General features: G+C 40.0%; 1 protein-coding gene across 3 annotated transcripts in view; it reads left to right on the plus strand.

Moving 5' to 3' along the window:
• Positions 1 to 422: 422 nt before the first annotated feature.
• RNLS (renalase, FAD dependent amine oxidase) overlaps positions 423 to 19,865 on the plus strand; it is a 70,500-nt gene continuing 51,057 nt past the window's right edge. For 2 of the 3 annotated variants that reach the window (XM_061363847.1, XM_061363850.1), the window contains exons 1-4: positions 423 to 555; positions 651 to 756; positions 1,649 to 1,791; positions 2,085 to 2,246. In XM_061363847.1, coding sequence (XP_061219831.1) covers positions 444 to 555; positions 651 to 756; positions 1,649 to 1,791; positions 2,085 to 2,246 — 523 coding nt within the window. In that variant the 5' untranslated portion in view covers positions 423 to 443. The remainder of the gene's footprint in view (positions 556 to 650; positions 757 to 1,648; positions 1,792 to 2,084; positions 2,247 to 19,865) is intronic. The other variant, XM_061363849.1, reaches the window with a different exon arrangement.

Genomic DNA, 19,865 nt, shown 5'->3' on the forward strand with positions numbered 1-19,865 from the left:
GCGGTACTGCAGGGTCGGCTCCGCACAGGAGAGCGGGTGCCCTGTGCTGCCGCAGCGTGACGGCCTTGGTTCCTAACAGGATTCTTCACCCTGCTGTCACTTTGCTGGGATTGACTGTTTTGCTCTTTATTCTGGTGATTGTAGTGGTTATTAAAGTCTGAATTATTATAAAGCAATTGATTTATTGACTTCCTCCCTTGAGTGAATATGTACGAGACGTTCCTACATCAGATTGAGCATTATGACCTTTGAGTGCCTATAGTCACGGGGTGGAGTATGTGGAACAATGGGGGAAATTACAGACCAAAACCATGCTCTGTGCACGGTGTTTGCGCTTGCCCGTATCCGCACCGCCCATGGGCGGGGTACGTCCACTGGGGGGGGGCGTGGCGGTGCAGAGGTGACGGCTCCGAGCGGGGGGCCGGGCCAGGCCAGGCCAGGCCATGTCGCGGATGCTGGTGGTGGGAGCGGGGCTGACGGGCGGTGCCTGCGCGTCGCTGCTGCGCGGGGCGGGGCTGGGCCGCGTCGAGATCTGGGACAAGGCGAGGGGCGCAGGTCGGTCCGGCAGGCGGCGCGACACGGGGAGTGGGAGAGGGTGGGGGGGAAAGAGCTTGGCGTGACGTGGCGGTTTCTGACTGGCTGTCGTGCAGGGGGCCGCATGAGCACGAGCCGCGGCACGCGGGACGCTGCGTGCACTGCCGACCTGGGCGCGCAGTACATCACCTTCGAGGCGGAGCGCTCGGAGCCGCGCCGCAGGTGAGACCCGGCCCGGCCCGGCCTCGGGCTGCCTCCCACCGCACCCCGCCCCTCTCAAGTGCAAAGTGGGGTGGGGGAAGTGGGGGCTGGTATTCGGGGTCGGACGGGTTCGGTGGCCAGATGCCGTGCCCTGCCCGCGGGTGTCGCGGCTCGGCTGTTTTCACCCGTGATGCAGATCTGCACTGTGGGGAACGCAGGTGCTGATGGTCCCCCTGCTTAAAACCAGAGATCTGCTTTCAAGAGTAAAGAGTAGCCTAAGCATTGTGTTGGAAAGCTAGGTATGAAAGAAGCGTGAGGTGTCTGCCCCAGAGAGCAGCGGTGGCTGTCGGCAGGGGTAGGGAAGGGTTGCATTGGCGGGGCATGCTTGTGCTCGCTGAGTGTGGAGGCTTGTTTGCCTCAGGCTGGGGCAGGGGATGGTGGTACAACAGTGTTACGGTGTAAAACGGCAAAATTTCCGTGGAGATCAGGGAAAAAGAGGTGTGTTTTAGGCACTTGCGTCCAGCTGCTGAAATATTCCTGCTTTCTACGGTGGCAGTGCAGTTTATACTGATACTCAGAGCTTTAAGTAATTGTCGTTTGTCCTCCTGCCTCGATTAGTCCTGAAACCTTCAGGTCGAAGTGCTAACAGTTTCTATTACAGGCATGGTAGCTAGGCTTGGTCTTGTGTAAAGCTCAGCCACTAATAAAGCAGCAAGCTAGTTTGTTGTTTTATAGCTATGGTTCTCATTCTTGCATAGCCTCGCTTGAAATGCAGTTTGCATGGGGTCATTAAAAACTGTTCTCTAAATCTGAAAGTTAGGTTGTGCTTAAATTTAATTGTGAAAAATAATGACAGCTGCTATGAGTTTACATGCAGCGTATCTTCATCTCTGTGTCGTTTGCTCCATTTAAGCTTCTACGAGGAACTTCTGTCTCATGGCATCTTGCAGCAGCTGACTGCACCCATTGAAGGAATGGTAGTGAAAAAAGGCTCGTGCAATTATGTGGCACCCCAGGGGATCTCCTCAGTTGTCAAATATTATTTAAAGCAGTCAGGTAACTTTTTAGATGCTATTGTATGAAATGAAAGGTTTTAATGGCTGTGGGTTTAATGGTATTCTTGAACATTCTCATTTGAGATTTAAATATAAAAAACAGTTCAAGTTCCTTTTTTGTTTACATACGTCTTGAAGTTGCTGATACGGACAAACATGTCTGGGAGCCCTGTAAATTTCCAAGTCCTGCAAGCACTTCACTGACTTTGGCTGCACTGCTGGCATATAAGCATCTCTATGTGAATTCTCTGTGGATTTCCCTGTTACATGTATTTAACTTATTCTTTCTCCAAGCAGGTGCAGATGTCTTCTATGAACAGCATGTAACTCACATCTGTCTCCGAGATGGGAAATGGGAAGTCTCCAGGAAAACGGGACCACCAGAGCTATTTGATATAGTTATTCTCACAATGCCTGTTCCACAAATTCTTCACCTGCAAGGTGACATTGTAAACAGTAAGTTAATACCTCAGAATCGCAGGTATCTAACCCAAAATGGCAACTGAGCACCTTGTATAGCAAATAAGCACTCATCAGGCTCAGCCATCTGTTGATAGGTGAATCTGAAAATGATAGGAGGTGGATAATTTCAAGGTTGTATATCTGGTGCATGAGCTTGATAGCAAAAATACCTAAATGGATGAGTCAATTTTTAATCTAATCTTTATTTTTTTTACTTCTAAACCAGGACTTGTATTTCTGTAACTTGAAAATTGGACAAGGGCCTCAGCTGGTCCCCGTGTGTTAATTTCTTTGTCACTGTCTCTTTGTTGACATGTTATACTGATTTTCCGTGCTCCCTTTGGTATGTCTGCTCTTATGGTGACCCAGAGAGTAAAACTTGAATAACAGCTGTGCTGTAGGGAAAATTGTGAGGGCATTGTAGTGAGTGAGCCTAAAAGCATATGAAATGCAGGGAGGTAAAAAGTTTGGATTGGAACTCTTGCTCTCTAGTTTATAAGATGAAAGCCTCTCAGACCCTCTGGCTTATTTGTTTTTTCTGACTGTCCCATGAGGGTTGTATTCCTCAGATGTGAGTAAATTTCAGTTATCCTTTGGTGATTTATTGGGGTGTATATATATAACAGTGTCATGGAGGCTTAGAGAAGGTTATTGCTGAGAAAGAAGTGTCAGATCCAGGTATGTTTTACTAGCTTTAAGTGTATTGTGACTAGCAGGGTCTATCTGAAGTTGTTTCATAGTAACCAGGACCTGTAGGAGGGAAGAGGATGAGGGGGAGCAGAGAGGATAGATGGTAGCCAGATATTGAACCGCATGCAGCACAGTGTGTTATGGTAGCAAAGGGAAAATTGATGTCTGACTGTGGTAATGGAGAGAAGCATTTTCATTACAGCATTGCATTTTCTGTAAAAACAGAACTTCTCTGCCATTCATTGTTTGTAAGATCTCCCATTTTCCTTGTCCCTTTACCATGGAAAGTAGCAATACCACCACTGAATTTTCTTGGTTGGTGAGCATGCTCTTTCACTTCATACTCTGAGTCATGTGAGCAGGGTAAATGTATAGATACCCTTTCCATAATTAACACATTTTCCTTTTGATGGCCACATGTGTACTGTTCTGCTACATGAAGATACAGTAAATTAATGTTAAAAACATTGGTCACTAACTGAAGCATGCTTTTGCAGGCATTGGAAAGTAGGAGGAGAGTGGTATATAACAACTACAATGGGTTGGGCCATTCTCCTGTTTGCAAGAGACATCAGCTCAGCTCAGAGCAAACGGGAAACCTCAACAGCCCAAACTGTACAAGCACTAGGGGTCAGGTGTGATGAGGTGGCTGATTGCTCAGTGGTGTCATTACTGGAGTAAATGACTGAGGGAGTGGCTCTGTCCCATCCTGTCCTTTCTATCAGTGGTCGATAGTGAATATCCTGAGAACAGAAGAAAATGAGAGGTAGTGTAGTACTCTTTTCTCTAAGTCTTCCTGAGGTTCCTGTAGTCTGCATCTCAAGGCCTTCCTCAGTCAGTTGACACCTTTGCAGGTTATTTTATTTGGGCTGATGAAGTCCTTTCATGTTCAAGAAGTGGACAGGTTCACTTCAGAAGATGTAATTAAGGTTAACAGTTCATTTCACTTGCTGGTGGAGTGGTAGAACTAGCAGGTGCTTTCCATGACATACTTTTCTTAATCTTCTGTATAATTTCAGGGTTAACTTTTATCTGAGGAAACTGAGCAAGTTTTGTCTTTTCCTCCTCTCCTCCCATTATCTCTCCCTCTTTCTGCCTGTACTGTGTGTGAGACTGGCTTCCAGATTCCCAGCCAATTGTTAATTCTTTATCCTGGGCAACAGGGCTGACTCCCCAGTCATCTTCAGGGATTCCTTAGCATTGGAGCTATTGACTTCTTTACTCCTGTTCCTTTGAGAGAAAAAGCAGTGGGACAGTAGGTGAGGAGAACATGAGGAAGATGTTTCAGAACTTGAACAGGGTGTAGATGTCTGGTCCTTTTTGACTTACACAGGGTCAGGGTACATCACTGTATCTCTAAATCTCAACCTTATATTAATTGCATGTTGAAGAGCTGAGTTTTGCTGACAGAGAACGGTGCTTTCCTGGATCCACCTCTTTCAGGATTTAAGGTATGATTTCACATTGAGCTTAAGGTAATTAACTGTGGACAGCTACTGAAAGGAATAGTTGTCATCTCCCCACTACAGTGACACTGTCCTTTTGCCTGTTCTGTCAGCAGTACTGTGTGGGTACCATGCTGGGAGTCATATGTGCACCCTGTTTTGACCCAAAACCCACTCTGGTGCAGATGAAATCTTAGTTTTCACTTGGCTATGCAAGTTGATCTGACTTGCCAGATGACTCCCTGGTTGGTAGTATTAGCCTGCACGTATGCTGAGGCTGCTTCCTTACTTTTAAAGAGTTTAATCATCTGTATGCTCTGGTCTTCCAAATCCAGCGACAAAAATAGTGTTTCTAATGAAAAACATGTTTTTGCATTCCTTGTATGCAAACTAGCAATTCCAGCTGCTCCTGGAAGGAGAGGTTCCTGCTCCTTGTTGAAGACTTCCCCCTTGCTGTCACTCAGGGCGAGAGGAATCATTTTGCTGCTGTGCTCATGCTGCAGCTAAAATGAGGGGTGTGCAGAGTTGGAGGAAGGGGAGGGCTTTCTCTATCTAGCAACAGCAGTCTGTGTGGCTAGCTCAGAGGTCACGTGTAACTAGCCTGAGACTGTAAGCAAAGCGCTTAAAGTGAAGGAGGGGCAGGATTTAGGAGCACAGCTACCTTCATTGCTGATCTTGCAGGCCTTTATTATATAGAATGAAGATGCTGAAGCTAAATGAGGTGTGACTTGGTGCCTTGTGGTAGTATTAATCTTGGTCACTGCTGTGGTTTGTGACGAACAGTGTCAGTGGAACAGGCTTTGTCTGTTTCCCTAACAGTCTGTTTTTGACTGTGACGTCTTTGGTACATGCCCTCCTTTACTTCAGTGTATCATCCTTACTTTGACAGCTTCTTAATTAGAGGCAGCTAGTTTAAAGACATTCCATATCTGCCACAATTTTCCTCTGCTTTCTCTATCTGAGATTGTTCTCTGAGATGCATTTTCAGGTCAGTTTTGCTGCACGCTAGAGATTGAACTGTAAACTGTGGACCTGTGCCAGGTTCCATTTTAGCCACTTAGGTATAATTGGATCTATCAGTTCAAAGAAAATGAAGTTTTAAATGAATTATGATGAGGGATTGTTAGCATTAATGTATAGATAAAGGCTGTAAAATAAGTGAAGGTGCAAAGAAAGAGCTGTGTGGAGTAGGTGATGCTTTGATCCATTGGCATTAGCCTCTGGTATTTACATGTGAAAGAACCTGAGCTGGAGAGTTCAAATGACTAACCAGAAGTGGTAGTTCACCTCTTGCAGGAATTCACCATTTTCCTGCTTGAGCCTTCAGATTAACTCTGTCATACTGGTACTGGTCCTTCGCTTGAGAATATTTAAATAGTTGAATGCTTCTATGCAGTGGTCCCATAGATAATTGCCATAAACACGCGGTATGTTTCTTCAACAACAAACCAGTTTGGACACCTATGACTGTGTTTTCAGAGATGTCTCCTGAAATTTAGGCTCCTGTATTTGTAGTTAGATGCTTCAAGAAAAGCATTAATGCAATTGAGTTTTCTTAATGTAACTGCCTTTGGGTATGGTGGCTGATTTGCTCTTCCATTTGCAAATGCCAACTTGTATCTTTATTTCAGTGTCTTTAGGACATCTTATTATTATTGCCAGTATTTTTAGATTTATTTATCTTTATTCTTCTTCATTTTCAACCTGTATTCTTTTCTTCTATAGCTATTGTGCTCAAATAAACTCATCAGTTGCTGGAAGTCCTAAGCTTTGAAATATCTTAAACTAGTAAAGTTGTTGAACTGGTAGTCTGTGAAACAGGCATTCTTAGGGGTCTTTGACACTGGTATCTGGTGAAATTACCCTTCACTGGTTTGATTTGGTTGGTTTTCATTCAGAAATCATATTTGCCCTGTGTTTACTTGAAGTTACAGCAGAATTACCAAACAAAATTAATTAAAAAAATAATCTTTTTGAAATGGATTAATTTTCCACCACTTTCATTTCTTTACGTGGCATGCTGCATGTGAAGAGTTAGTAAATTTTAAAGCTTTTTAAATAGCAGAGTATTGGTATAGGATAGAGGCAGAAGGGGAGAAGGGTGAGGGTTAGCTCCTTGCAACATGTTTGGAACAGCAATAGGTGGCAGCAGTCAAATGATGTTTAGGACATCTAGCTTGAATAAATAAATTAGTGTACTTGTTTGTATTTGGTAGTAAGTGTTGTGATTGCACAGAAGGTAAAAGGAAAATGTTTGAGTTTTGTCATGCAAATTTGATGTTGGGAAAGGAGTAGGTTTGCTTCAAAGTAGGATCTTTGCAAATGTAAGAACTAGATTTTGCTAATGTTCATCATCTAGTAGTATTTCAGGCATACGGGACTGTTGGTTGCTGATGTCACAAAAATCTTAGATTTATATACCAGATTCCATATGATCACTAAACAGTATATTTTCTGTGCATTTTGAAATCTGATTGATGAACTTTTTTATCCGTTCTCTTTCTAGTATGACATTTGGCAACATGGCTAATAAAGATTGCAGCAATATACAGTAGTTTTTATCTGTGTTCATAATGTTTTCATTAAGTTGCTTTACTTGGAATTTAAAATTACAATTCTGCATGTTTAATCTGCTAATGAAACAGAATGGCTTGGCTTCTGTTTCAAGACTGACCTATTTTTTTTTCCATCTCTGTGAATGTCCCACATGTTTTAAATAATACAAGCTAACAAGAAGATACAAGCAAAGCAGGCCTGTATTTGCACAGGGAGGCTTTATAATATGAATTAGGAAAGCACAACTGATAATTTTTCCCGAGTCCCATGTGCTTGCTGAGTGTATGTGTTTGGTTCTGGATAGCATGATGACAAATTCTGAACTTTGTAGTTCCATTTCCAGTCTTAACACGGCTTATCCAGGCTTTGCGTTTGCTCTCATTACCTAGCATATCTGAAATGTCTAGTGTAAGCATGTACACTGATTTGTTACTTATCAGACCTTAGGAGCTGAGGTCACAGTGCAAATATTTGTGATATCTGGAAATAGAAGTTATTAGCTTTGCATTAGACTAGCTGTTGATATTAATGTGGTCTTTAAAAAGCTGTCACTCATTTGACGTGGAAGCATCCTGGTACTGACCGAGGTGGTGTCGAAAGGCTCTGTGTTGGTAAATTTGGGCAATACACTCTGGATTATCAGTGCTGCAGCAGAAACCTAGGTTGTCTTAGTAGTGAAACCCTCTGGCCTTGCCCTGGGGAGAGCTGTTACAGTTATGATGAGCTGTTTTCTGTTTTGCTTCTAGCTGTGAATTTCACCTGTGATTCAGTGAATGGCATCCTGTCCCTACCTTGCACTGCTGGTGTCTGCTCCACCTCTAACCTTCCACTGTGGTGTTTTGTACCCTGCTGCGAGTTGACTCAATGCACGGATCAACAAGGATCTCTCTCTCCCTCTCTGGGGGTGTTTTTGCTCAGTCAAGGAGTTGGATTAGCTTATGGAATGATACTGCAGGCATGAGAATGAAGGCAGAAAGGAGAGGGTGGAGCTACACATGTGGGAGCAGGAGGGTCTAAGGACGAACAGGAGCATACAACTTGTTTGTTCAGCTGCACTGAAACCACTATGTCAGTCTTTAACGCAGCTGCAGTTGTTACGTGTTCTCAGCCTTCTGCTGCTAAGGTATAGCCTTCCTTCTAAGGAAGTCTTTTTCTAAATGGTTACTGGAGCTGGAATTGTAGAGAAAAGGTGAAGTAGGCATGTGTATTCATGAAAGTGTGTTTGACTTATCCCATTTCTAGGTGTTTCTTTTTATCTAGAGTGCTGATAATAGACTCGTTCTGCAGTTGTTAATTGAACACACTGAAAACCTCTCAAAAATCAGGCTACCACACTGATTCCAGTAACTCTCTTTGTCTTAGAAGTGTGAGGATTAAATCTGGTGTGTGTGAGCATAAGAAGTTTGAAAAGGAGAATGAAATAGAACATTTATTATAAAAAGAGCTACTTTGCATTTTATTGTCAGTCAACAGTTCTTGCCTTTGGTAGAAAGCTGAAACTTCGATTTGGCAGATCTCAGAGTAAAACAGAAGATAAAAAGCAAGATACACTGCTGGAAGACTAAAGTATTCTGCCTTGTCTTAAGGCTTGGAGAGAGTGTGGCGACTGCTTCCCGCTCCAAGGCGAACTTACATTAGATTCTTTGGCCAGACCAGGACGACCTTAAAAAGAAACCTTGCAAGGGGGGGGAGGGGGTGTCTCTCTCTATCACAGCCACTATTTTTTTTTTCTCCCCTTTTTTGTGCCTAGTGATGTTGCAGAAACATTTCTTCCAGCAGTCCCCATTACTTGCTCTACCCTATCTCCAGCAAGTGGGACAACAATAATGCAGCTCCCCCTGTCCTCTTCTCCCCAGAATGCGAGGGAATTATTTTTAGCAGTTGTGTGATCATCAGTTCACCATGTGGCCCACAGACATAATGGCACATTATACATTATTATGCATTTTTCAGCAAGGATAGGAGAGTAGCACAGGGGCTGTGCAAGTGATCAAGCCATATGAGCGAAGAAATGCTCATGAATCTGTGGTTTGAATTCTAAACTTAGGTTTCCCGTGTAGTCCCAAGAGAGATTCAGAGCACCTGCACATTAAACTGGCAGATTGTTCTGATTTAGCTAAACCAAGTTTTAAGAAACATTAACTTCTGCCATGTAAGGCAGTGCTGCTATTCTGTGTTAACACGTTTAATTCAGCCTAATCTGGCTACCTGTAATTACCATAACCTGGACATGCTTTTCTTCCTGTCCCTAGTGCTTGTGCTGGTTGGCGGAGTGCTTCAATACGAGGGGACTTGATCACAGAATTTTAATGCTTGTATTGTCTCATTACGTTATTCCAGTAGTGTATCCCAAAATAGAGAATGGGACCACGGGAATATTGGATCAGCTAGACATGAGCCCATGTGTGTATGCACATATTAGGTTTCTTTTCTAAATAATAAAGGTGATGGTATTTGAACACAGGACATACTTGGAACAGAACAAATAAATGTCCTAAAATTTATTTATCTCAACAATAAACACAGATACCTCTCAGTTTTCCCCAACAGCACAGTCTTTGGTAGTGTCCAAGGATTGTATTTAGATGGAGAAATCTTTCCAAAGCTGCTTTTTGCCATGAGTGTAGAGGCGGGCGGTGGTGTGGTGGTGTAAGTTCCCTGCCAAAAAATGCGACCAAACTGAGCAATTTTGTAACTTCTTTATTTGTGTCTCATGGGAAAAGCATTTAATGAGCTGATAGTTTCTGTGTTCTAAGAAGCTTGGATGTGCTACTAAAAACTTACTCTTCACAAAGTCTTAAGTCATTTGTGTCAGACTTGGATTTTAGATCCAGAATCTCAACTAGTTTTGATGGTTGATCTTGGGGAAACAATAATAATGTACATTTTGCCTCTCCCTTTGAGTAAAATTCTTTTTTGTTTTAACTTCTGCCTTTGTGTTTTGGTATGTTTTGGATTTGTTTTTTGGTTTGGGGGCAGGGAGAGAAGATGGGGAAAATGCATTTAGAAAAGCTCTTTGTCCTTTTCTGTTACCACACCTGCTCAGCATACTTGGGAAAGAAATGTGTGAAGGTGACCATGGGTTGACTTTGACTTTATAGTCTTTGTTTTGATGTGAAATATGCAACTGCTGTTTTCATAGAGTTGAAAACCTTTAAGAAATCTGGTGCAGGTTTGCGCACAGCTTTAACATTTCATTGCTTGCTTTGGGATTTTATTTATTTTTAATTAGTGCCGCAATCAAATAGGCAGGTAGAAGTCTTCACTGGAATGCATTTTTTATGCTATATTCTCATAGCTTAGGCGGTGCCTCTAGACTGGATGGGGTTTTGTGGATTTGTAGGTTTTTTTTAATTGTTTCTGGCCACTGACATCACTGTAGTTGAGCCTGTGCTTTATAAAGATTATCTTTACGTCCCATGGATACATATGCAGACTTGCAAATTATTTTTGCAGTCCATGACTGGATTAGAGCAGGAAGAAGAAATGAATATTAATTTTAAACTTAATGAGATTTTGGCTCCATTTAGTCAAACATAAAATTTGCATTGAGTTTGCAGTCAGCTTTTCATACTTGGCATCATAACTTCCAAGAATATATGGTATGCTCTTGTATTAAAAGAAACCTTGGCAATAATTTACCCTCGGGCACTTTCTGTAGAAACTTCAGTTCTGTTTCTTTTCATGTGCCCCCAGGTGAGATGATGTAGGTAGTAAAGATTTTTACTTTGCAAAAGCCTTGCAATGCTCACTGTCAGCCTTAAAGGTGTCAGATGTGTGAGCTCACTGATGTAGCTGAAAACTAGCACTAGGAGAAAAATTCCACAGCTTAAAGAGCGTGTGTTTGTATCAGCAGGTCAATCGGGTTTAGTCTGTGGCTGTGAGGGCCTCTAAAGCTGGGCAAACCTGAGAGATGCGAACACCCTTCTATTTAGCAACTTGCGGTTGCATCAGTTGAAGCTGACTGTGAAATGTAGGATACAGGCATGTTTCCTTTGTCCTCTCTCTTTTTGCCTGTTCTTTATTCCTCACCATTTTAAAATCTGGGTCAGATCCTTAATCCTCTTCCCTGTGTGGCCAGCAAGCAGCTGTGTCAACCCAACTGAAATTAGGCTAGGGGGTGTAGTAGCAGAAAAGACCAGACAGCACTGGCAGTGGCTTATGTTGTCAGAGAAGCTGAGAACAGTGGCCCTTTTCTTTCATAATTTTCATCCAGGATATTATCACAGCCTGTTAGTATTTTAGCTGTGTGGTGTTTTGGAGTTACCTGCATTGCCTTAGAATTGCATTTGCTGTGGTTGTGTTTACTGTGGTTGCCTTGCTCTTCCTTAAGATTTGAGTTCCCTGCTAGGTTAACTGTTGTTTCCAGTATTTTGTAACACAAGTTGGCTTTAAAAAGTTGGTTCATGTTGGTGGTACGTTTGACAGAGTGAATCTTGTTCCAAGGCTTGTAATCGTACGACCTGCTCTGCTGTTCTGACTCACATGGGTTTCCTGAAAGGTAGCCGGTGACCAGGGGTGTTCACTTGTGCCTGGATTAGATGACCAAGAGTGGAGGTTAAAGTCTCTGTGAATGAGCATGCTGTGTCAAATGGTGTGCCTTAAGGTCTTGTGTTTGTCATATACCTTAACGATGTGTTTGAAAACCATAAATATTGCCTGAGCTTTTAATAAACAACACATGTGAGACTTCCCAAAGATCTTTGGGTCTTAAGTAAATTTATCTGAATTTCTGTTTTCTTTAGCAGGTGTTTTACTATCTGCCATAAATTCTTCATCTCATGATTTTTTTGAGGGGTTGAATGCTTGCACATGGGGTTTGCAGAATGGCTCTACGTATGGCTTAATTTTTTATTATTGTTGGGTTTTGTGGTTTTTTTTTTGTTGGTTTTTTTTGTTGGTTTTTTTTTTTTTTTAGTTCATATAGCTTGTAATGCCTGGACTGAATAATGAAAATATAGCTGCTGAATACAGTAAACTTCAAAAATATCCTGTTTGCCCCAAGGATGTGCTAAGCTTTACTTTTGTACCTTATTTTATTGAACTGAAGTTTTAATCGTTGAAATGCTCAGTTATCTCACTCCATATGAGAAGTCTTCATACTTCTCTTCAAACTTGAGAGAAAGAAGATTTAAAACACTAGTTAGTAGCTTACTAGCAGCTGTCTGGTGAGTCATCGTAAGTGTTTGGATTTCACTGATCAGGATTTGCTGTTAGGGTGATTAGGGAGGGCTTGAATGTTGGTTATGATTCAGGAAGCATTGTGTGTGTAAGTGGATTTTCCATTCTACTGCTAGCAGAGTAAGCAGGCAGTCTCGCAGTCCCAGAGATTACTTAATTTAGGAAATGGAATGGGCTAGGTAAGAAACAAAGATGTGATTGGTTGACTTCATTAACTTAGTTGATAAAGCACCCTATATTATAGCAATGGTCTCAATTACTACAAATTATTAAAGATGTAAAGAACTCACTGCCTTATTTAAAGGGATCAAAGCTGTCCTTTCACTTTATATATTTAAAAGAATAAGGGACATGCCAATAGTAGCTTCCAAGTCTATTTCCAAAAGTAATGCTTTAAAAATACAACTAAACTGATATGTGGATGATTGGTGCTCCTCTGTGAAGACCAGGTACAAGAGGATAAGTATGTACCTCTACATAAAAGATTACTTGGTCTCTGCTCATTGGGATTTATACTTGAAGTAAAGCAGGGTAGCTGCTTGTGGAAATTTTAGCAAAGTAAATTTTCTTAACTATATGCAGTTAGCAAGTGGTTCAGGCATCTTGCAGACAGTAAGTAACTGCAGAACAAGGAAGTGTTATATGACTTGGTAAAGCATAAAAGAAATAGATTTGCTGGCTGTTTGCATATCCTTTTCTCACCAGCACAGTAGAAAGTGTATTTTGGAACATTGATCAAACCCCATTTCATCTATTCTGATTAAGGCATGCTTGCTGCAAACAAGTTTGAAACCAACATTGGCATTTTATAATGTGTTATGCTCAAAGGCAGATTAGAAACAGGAAAAAAATAGCTTTGAAACTTGTTTTCAAAATAGCTGAACTACTTTTAGAATTTAGAATGCCCAGCTCAGTTGGAAAGGTTGGTTGTTTCTGTAAGACAGAATCGTGTGAGTAAAAACTTAGTATTCTACTCTGAAGGAAATGCTATGTAGTTCTTACTCAAACAGTGAAAGTTGCCTCAAATTTGGGTTTTGAATATTTTTAGTTTATCTGCAAAGGATCACTGGAAGAATTAAGTACTGACTGAACTGAGATTCCTAGGGTTTCAGTGTCTTTTCCCAAACTTATATTTCAGCTTATGTAAATCTACCAACTAGATCCTTGCTTAAACTTCAGAAATACAATTTTCTGGTAACTTTTAGTATTCTGTATGTCAGTATTCCCTTGCATTTACAGAGGGCTGTCTCTTTGTGATAGGGTATGGAAACTTAAACATTTTAAAGTATCTCATGTTTGAAAGTGTAATTTCTCCTGGGTATAAGAATTAACATTTCTAAGTCTCTGTATTGTTAGCACTACATAGGCACTTTATATAGCACTTCCCAAACATGTTTTGGGCATCATATAACAGATACCTTTAGATGTCAGTGTAAGTCTGTTTGCATCATGCTTGTGCTACAGTACCCTGCCATGGTTAGCATCTGTAAGGTTGGGAAAAGGTAGACTAATAAATTATGTATTTGTGGTGCTGTCAAAATGCTTCCGGGAAGGCATTTTAGTCTTAATTTGTATACTGCTTAAAACACTGTGAAAGGTCATAATTGTGGCAAACAAAGGAGATAGCACTTTTTAAACTTCAGTCTCTCAAAGTTTTTGTCCCTTTGTTCTTTAGAAGTATGTGTGGTTTTTTTCTAGCTCTTTCCTCTCTGATGGTAACACACAATGCCATGTTTTCTGCTTTGGATACAGTGGAAAAAGTAGAAGCACCATCAGATATTTGGAAAATGGCTGTAACACATCTGGTTTTTTGGATTTTTTTTTTTTGGTTGGTTTTCATTTTTTTTTTTTTTTTTTTTTAAACATATAAGAGGTAGTAAAAGGCCATCGTAATCCCATGGGAAAGAAGTCTGGTAGTTCCTTGTGAACAGCTTCAGTTTGAGGTTTGTTAAAGTAGCCTAGGGTTTTGGAACCCCTCTAAGCAGGAATTTTGTGTGGCTTGCTGGCCTGAGCTGGGTTTTGTATTGATACCAGTTTTAGGGGCCTTGGGTTTATATTTTTAAACCCTCATAAATATGCCAGTACTAAAACTGCTGCTGATATGCATGTGCTTATAGGCAATGAGATACATAATTGGTTTCTTTTAATTAGTGTTTGTTCTTTTCTGTCATTTGCCTTTATCCATAAATGTTACCTCCCTGTTTAAATTTTTATTTGGTGTCACCCCGGCAGTACTTGTGTTTTGCTGTAAAGTCAAATGTCAAGATACACTTTGTGGGGTTTAAGGTTCAATTTTAAGCGAGTACCTGCATTTTATTTTTTAATGGGATTTGGAGGGAGATAAGCCTGGGCAGCAGTCTTTGTCCGATTTAGATGTTAGAATCGATAGTTGCCATTAATAGTTGAAAAAGGTATGAACAATTTTCCAATCACTGTTTTGTTGTGGCAGGAGAATGGGAGAATTTGATTTTTCAATACAGCATTTGGTATGATGTAGTAATGGCAGGGATTTTATTTTATTTTAATCTTTTTTAATTCCATCTGGTTTTGTGTGGATTTTTTTTTTAATCCCCTTGTTGGTTGCACCTGAACTGTCAATAACTTTCACAGAGCCAATTTCTTTTTTCCACTGTTACATTTTGAGCATTAATACTTTATAGCAGTAATAACCTTACAAGTAAAAGAAGAGACAGGGTAACCAGGTTTTTAAGTTGTATGCTTGATAGTACGTCTAAATCCTTTGAAAAGTCTGAGATGAGACACAGGATGTAAAATAAAACAATGTGTGATAAAACAAAAGAAATAAAATGGGTAAGGCACCCTTTACGTGTAATACGGTTGAAGCCACATGAAACAACGTACTGATTGTGGGTCAAGTGTTAAAATGTGCACAGCTTTTTTTTTTCCGTTTCTTGCTCTTTTCTGTTAGTGATTATATTTTAGATGTATTTGTCTACAAGTCAACAAAGTTGCTTAAGAAACAAATAAAACCCCAGTTATTAATGGAACAGTAGTCTTCATAGGTCCATGTTCTGACAACACTTGTTAACTCTGTAGTGTGAATGTGGTTTGTATGCCAGTGCTGTTTGCAGCTTTGAGGAAAGCTTAACTTCTCTTTATTAGCATCTCAACCTTTGCAAGTGGAGGTTAACGCTTACCACACAGATGAACACAGAGTAGGATAGGAAGGTTCGATTAAGACTCAGTTTTGAGACAAGAAAGCCTGTCTGGTGCTTTTCCGCTCTCTAGCTCTGCAGACAAACTCAGTTATAGATGGTAACGAACATGGAGATGCAGCAGAATATTTAGTAAAATATACAGTGTTTTCTAAATGTATTTGTATTAATCTTTGCCCTGTGTAATACTGTTGTCAGACTTGAGGTGTTTTCTGCTACCTCTCACATATTTGAATAATCTGACTTTTTAGGCTTGCCTGTTTGTGTTCCCAGTGTTAATTTTTCCATCTCTAGACTGCAGCATTTATGAAGTGTTGTTTTTATTGTTGCCCCTTTTATTAAGGGCAACCTTAATAGTAGGTGAGATAGATACAAAAGGATAGAAGGAAACTCAACATGATGGTAACACATAGCTTTATATATCTGCATATTATGTAATATTAGCCAAAGAAAGACAACTGCTGACAGCAGAGATAATTGCATAACTCAAGAATTGAAAATTAAATAGATTGAAAGGAATTATGTGACTTCCCCTTTGGCATGTTTTAGGTTACTAAAAGAACTTGTGTTACAAGAGAGAAATGACTTAGTTTATCTTCGTTGACCATGTTCTGTGTTTGCCTTCCTGCATTATGAGAGCGCGTATTTAAAAAAAAAGGAAGGAAAAAGAAGAACGTGGTTTCAGTAAAAGAAACCATTACTATGGCATGTCAGAGGCATATTTTGTGAAGTGTTACAATGAATTAACAAAATGGTTTGTTGGGTTTCATAGTTTTTTTGCAGAGTGCTACACAGGGCATCGTTAAAGTTTGTATCTGGTAGGTCAAACTACAAAACTTTTGAACCAGTTCTGGATTAAATCTGTTATTAATTCACTTATTTTAGCAAGCACAGTGGATTGATGCTTTTCTCTCCGCATCATCAGGTACGTGCTCTGAAAAGCATTGAAGTACTAGACACTAAAACATCAGGCATCTATCACAGGTACCAGTTAACACCATTTCATAATTGTTTCAAGTGAGAAAATTAGAGGAAACCAAATCATATCATATCATTCTTGTTAAAATTGTGTGATGTACTCTGCAGAACAACTAGAGAAATTATTCTGTTGTCAGTTTCTCTGCAAAGCTTAGCATATGTGCTATTGCAGGCCCTTACTCTTGCGTTGAGGTCTACTCCAGCACTTCCTTCAGCAGGCAGGAAAAGGGGAGGATTGAAATTTCACAGTCACATTTCTAAGAAAAACAGCAACAAAAAAAGTGCATTAAAGTAGATGGAGCTTTATTGCATCAAACTGAGGGTGCACGTTACTTCACTAAGGTAAAGAAAATGAGCTTTTGTATAGTGGAAAAAACATGGGCTTCTTAACTGGCAGTATGCTGCTTTGTATTTTAGCAGGTAATTTCTGTCTGTGGAATAATGCTGTGTTTTCATCAGAAAATTCACTGATGACTGATACGGGACTGCTTAGAGAAGAAGGAAGAGTGATAGAGACTGGTCCAAATGCTGATAATACAGTGTGTGTGTATGAACATGAAAAAACTGTCCTTAAATTAACATATTGCTTGCTTGCATTTTCTGCCTCATGATGTTTGATTTAAACACACTAATAAACTACAGCTTCTTTGTCTTATCACATCCAAGTGGATAACAACATCTCTTGGCACTGTTAAAGCAAGTTTTTTTTTGTTTTGTTTTGTTTTTGTGGTTGTTTTTTTTTTTAATTGATGATTTCAAAACTATTTGATTTTCATGTTCCCATTTCAGCCTTCTTCAACATTTATGTCTGTGACAGATAGGATATAAAAAGGGAAGTACAAATATTTCACATATAAGTGTAGTCTTAAACCTGCTGGCATTTTTTTCATGACTGTTATGCAGTGTTGGATTGCAGTAACAGCACAGACTTTGTCCTGTACCTGTGTCCTCCTTGGAGTGTTCTTTCTATTTTAATTTATAAATACAGGTATTTGCAGATTCATTAAGTGCAAGTAAGAAATTGAATTCTCTCAGCTATGACTGTCACGCTCATCTCTTTCTTTTGTATGAATTTCTATTCTTCCGTTGACTGTTTCTCCATGCTTACAGGAAAACTAGAGTTTTCTAGAGGACCTTATCCTGATCTGATCAGCTCATGTAGAACAGGGTCATGGCAATGTTTCTATAAAGCTAGGGACTTTTTGTGATACATCCCCATGAAAACAAATGGAACTGTGGTCACATTCCAGACAGATCTTTTTCAACTTCCTGTGCAATATGGACTCTTTCTAAAAGAAGACAAAAGCCTTTGTTCTGCTGAGTCACACTCCAGAGCAGTAGACAGCTATAGAAAATTGGTACACTTTGTTTCTAGTTCCAGTTTTGACTTTGAAGTTCTCCCCTGTACTTGCTTCTTTTTTTGGTATTGTGTTTTGGTTTGGTTTTTTTTCGTTTGTTTGGGTTTTTATTTTTTATTTTTTTTAATGGTAGAGTTGCAGTATTACTTAGCATGCGTGTTCCTGCATGTATTTTCTCAGAACTCTGTTACTGTATTTCTCCCTTTTTGTTACAGCAGTCCCATTGACTGTCAGCAGCCTGCAGGTTTTGTCTATTTCACATAAAGCTGCTTTATGAAAGAGGGAAGTGGAAGACAGTCATCAGCTTTCATGAGTCCAAAGCATATCCTCTCCCAAGGTGATGAGTAATAATAAATTGTTATTTTTAAGGTGCCTCATTCACTCTTTGATTGCTTTGAAATGCAGCTGACAACTCGTTGAAACATATTTGAGGGATGCAGGTTCACAGCCAATAGGGTGTTATAGTAATAACAGGATATGATCTATGAAAAAGGCTGTATAACATAGATGTTATAATATGCCTGGAGCCATCATGAGCAAATGCCATTTGAATATTTTGCAATGCTGCTAGAAATCAATCGTTAGAATGTCTAGCATTAAAGCCAGTGAAAATGACAGTAGGTTGGAAAAGTGTGTAAATGTGATATTGTGAAAAGGGATGGAAGCGAAGGAGGGGGAAAAGGAAGGACCCTGTAGGTGTCATCTCACTTTTGCACCAAATAATAGTGAGATAGGAGGACCTGCCATCTGTTAAAGCAACAGAGTCCGAACTTTGGTTTTAGAGAGCATAGCGCGGACTGGTGCTAGCAACAGGATCACAGGCATATGTGAAATTTGTGTGATGCTGTGATCAGTTAAATCCTTCTTCCTCAAAGTAACAGGGCTGCTGGTAGTGTGAAGAAAGTGCTTCTGCTGAATCACTTGAAATGGGGGGATTGAGGGGAAGGAAACCCATAGTGAAATAGAATCCTATATTATGTTTTACACTCAGTTGCTTAATCCGGTGTTTGCATGAAGTAGAGCAGATTGCAGATTATTCCCAGGGGAGATTTTAATGGACTCTTGAAGGCTTTACCAATTTCTTTTTGAAATTTCTGACACCTCCCTTTTTGTTACAGCAGCTTTATAATAGTATATGTTTAGCTCTAGGAAAATCTATACTTTGAGAGTTTTTTTCCTCCATTAACATTATTGGTGGAGTTTAATAAGAGTAATTGCTAGCTTTCCATGATACTGATAGGCTAAGATGATTGAAGCGCTTGGAATCAAAAGGCAAGGTGTATTTTAGACTGCAGTAAAGAACAGGGATGTGTATTCCTGTGGGAAGGTATTTTGAGTCTCTTCCTTATGTCTTTGTCACCTCTTCACACTTTATAGCATGGCCTTCACTGAAAAAGTGCGCTGCCAGGTTTGGTACATGTTTATCTGCAATTCAGATATATGTATTTGTTTTACTTAAAAAGTAATTTTAAACTGAATTGCCTTAATTGTACATGGAATGTTTGAGGTGAAATTCATAGGAGGCAATACTCACTGAGTATGAATTTCTGGGTTTAGTTAATTATCTTGGGGAACTTTGGTAAATGTAAAAAGTACAAAATTCAGGAACTGTCCACACAAAAAAAAGTCCCAACAGAAAGAGGAAATAAGATGTGGACTCTCTGAACTCAGGAAAAGAAGGAAGAACTGAGCAGCAGTCAGTAGAAGAAATGCTGGTTATTAAAATTGATGGAAAATTTGAGCATCTGAAAAAACCCAGAAGGAGTTACGAGCACGTGCTGGGTATTTATGTGAATATGCAGTAATGCCTGCTTTCTCAGAACTGTGATAAATCGGGGGTAAGAAAGTCTTGTAAAAGTACATAGAAAAACTAAATTTACTTTAAAAATAATACTGTGACAAATTAATAATGAGCAAAAAAGAGGATACTGGATCTGACAGTTTGTTCAACTCATCCTGGTCATAGCTGATAGCACAATTTCTGTTGACTCTTTTATCATTACTAGATTTTGCCTTTGTTGCATTCTTCAATCACATTGAGTACTGAAGGATGCAATTGCCTCTTTTATCTAAAAAAGCCAGAAATTAAGAAGATGAGTTTTGCAGAACTGCTGAGAACAGGAAAGGGATAAATCCAGCTGAAGGTGGGGACAGCAAAAGGTTTTGATTTTTCCTAGGAAACAAATGGCTAAATTATAGCCCAGAGGCTGTGTTATCCCATTCAGATTC

Source organism: Neopsephotus bourkii, unplaced genomic scaffold (assembly GCF_033783945.1).
Source record: "Neopsephotus bourkii isolate Nb327-2 ecotype Australia unplaced genomic scaffold, CSIRO-AGI_Nbou_v1 NB_1181, whole genome shotgun sequence".
NCBI lineage: Eukaryota > Metazoa > Chordata > Aves > Psittaciformes > Psittacidae > Neopsephotus > Neopsephotus bourkii.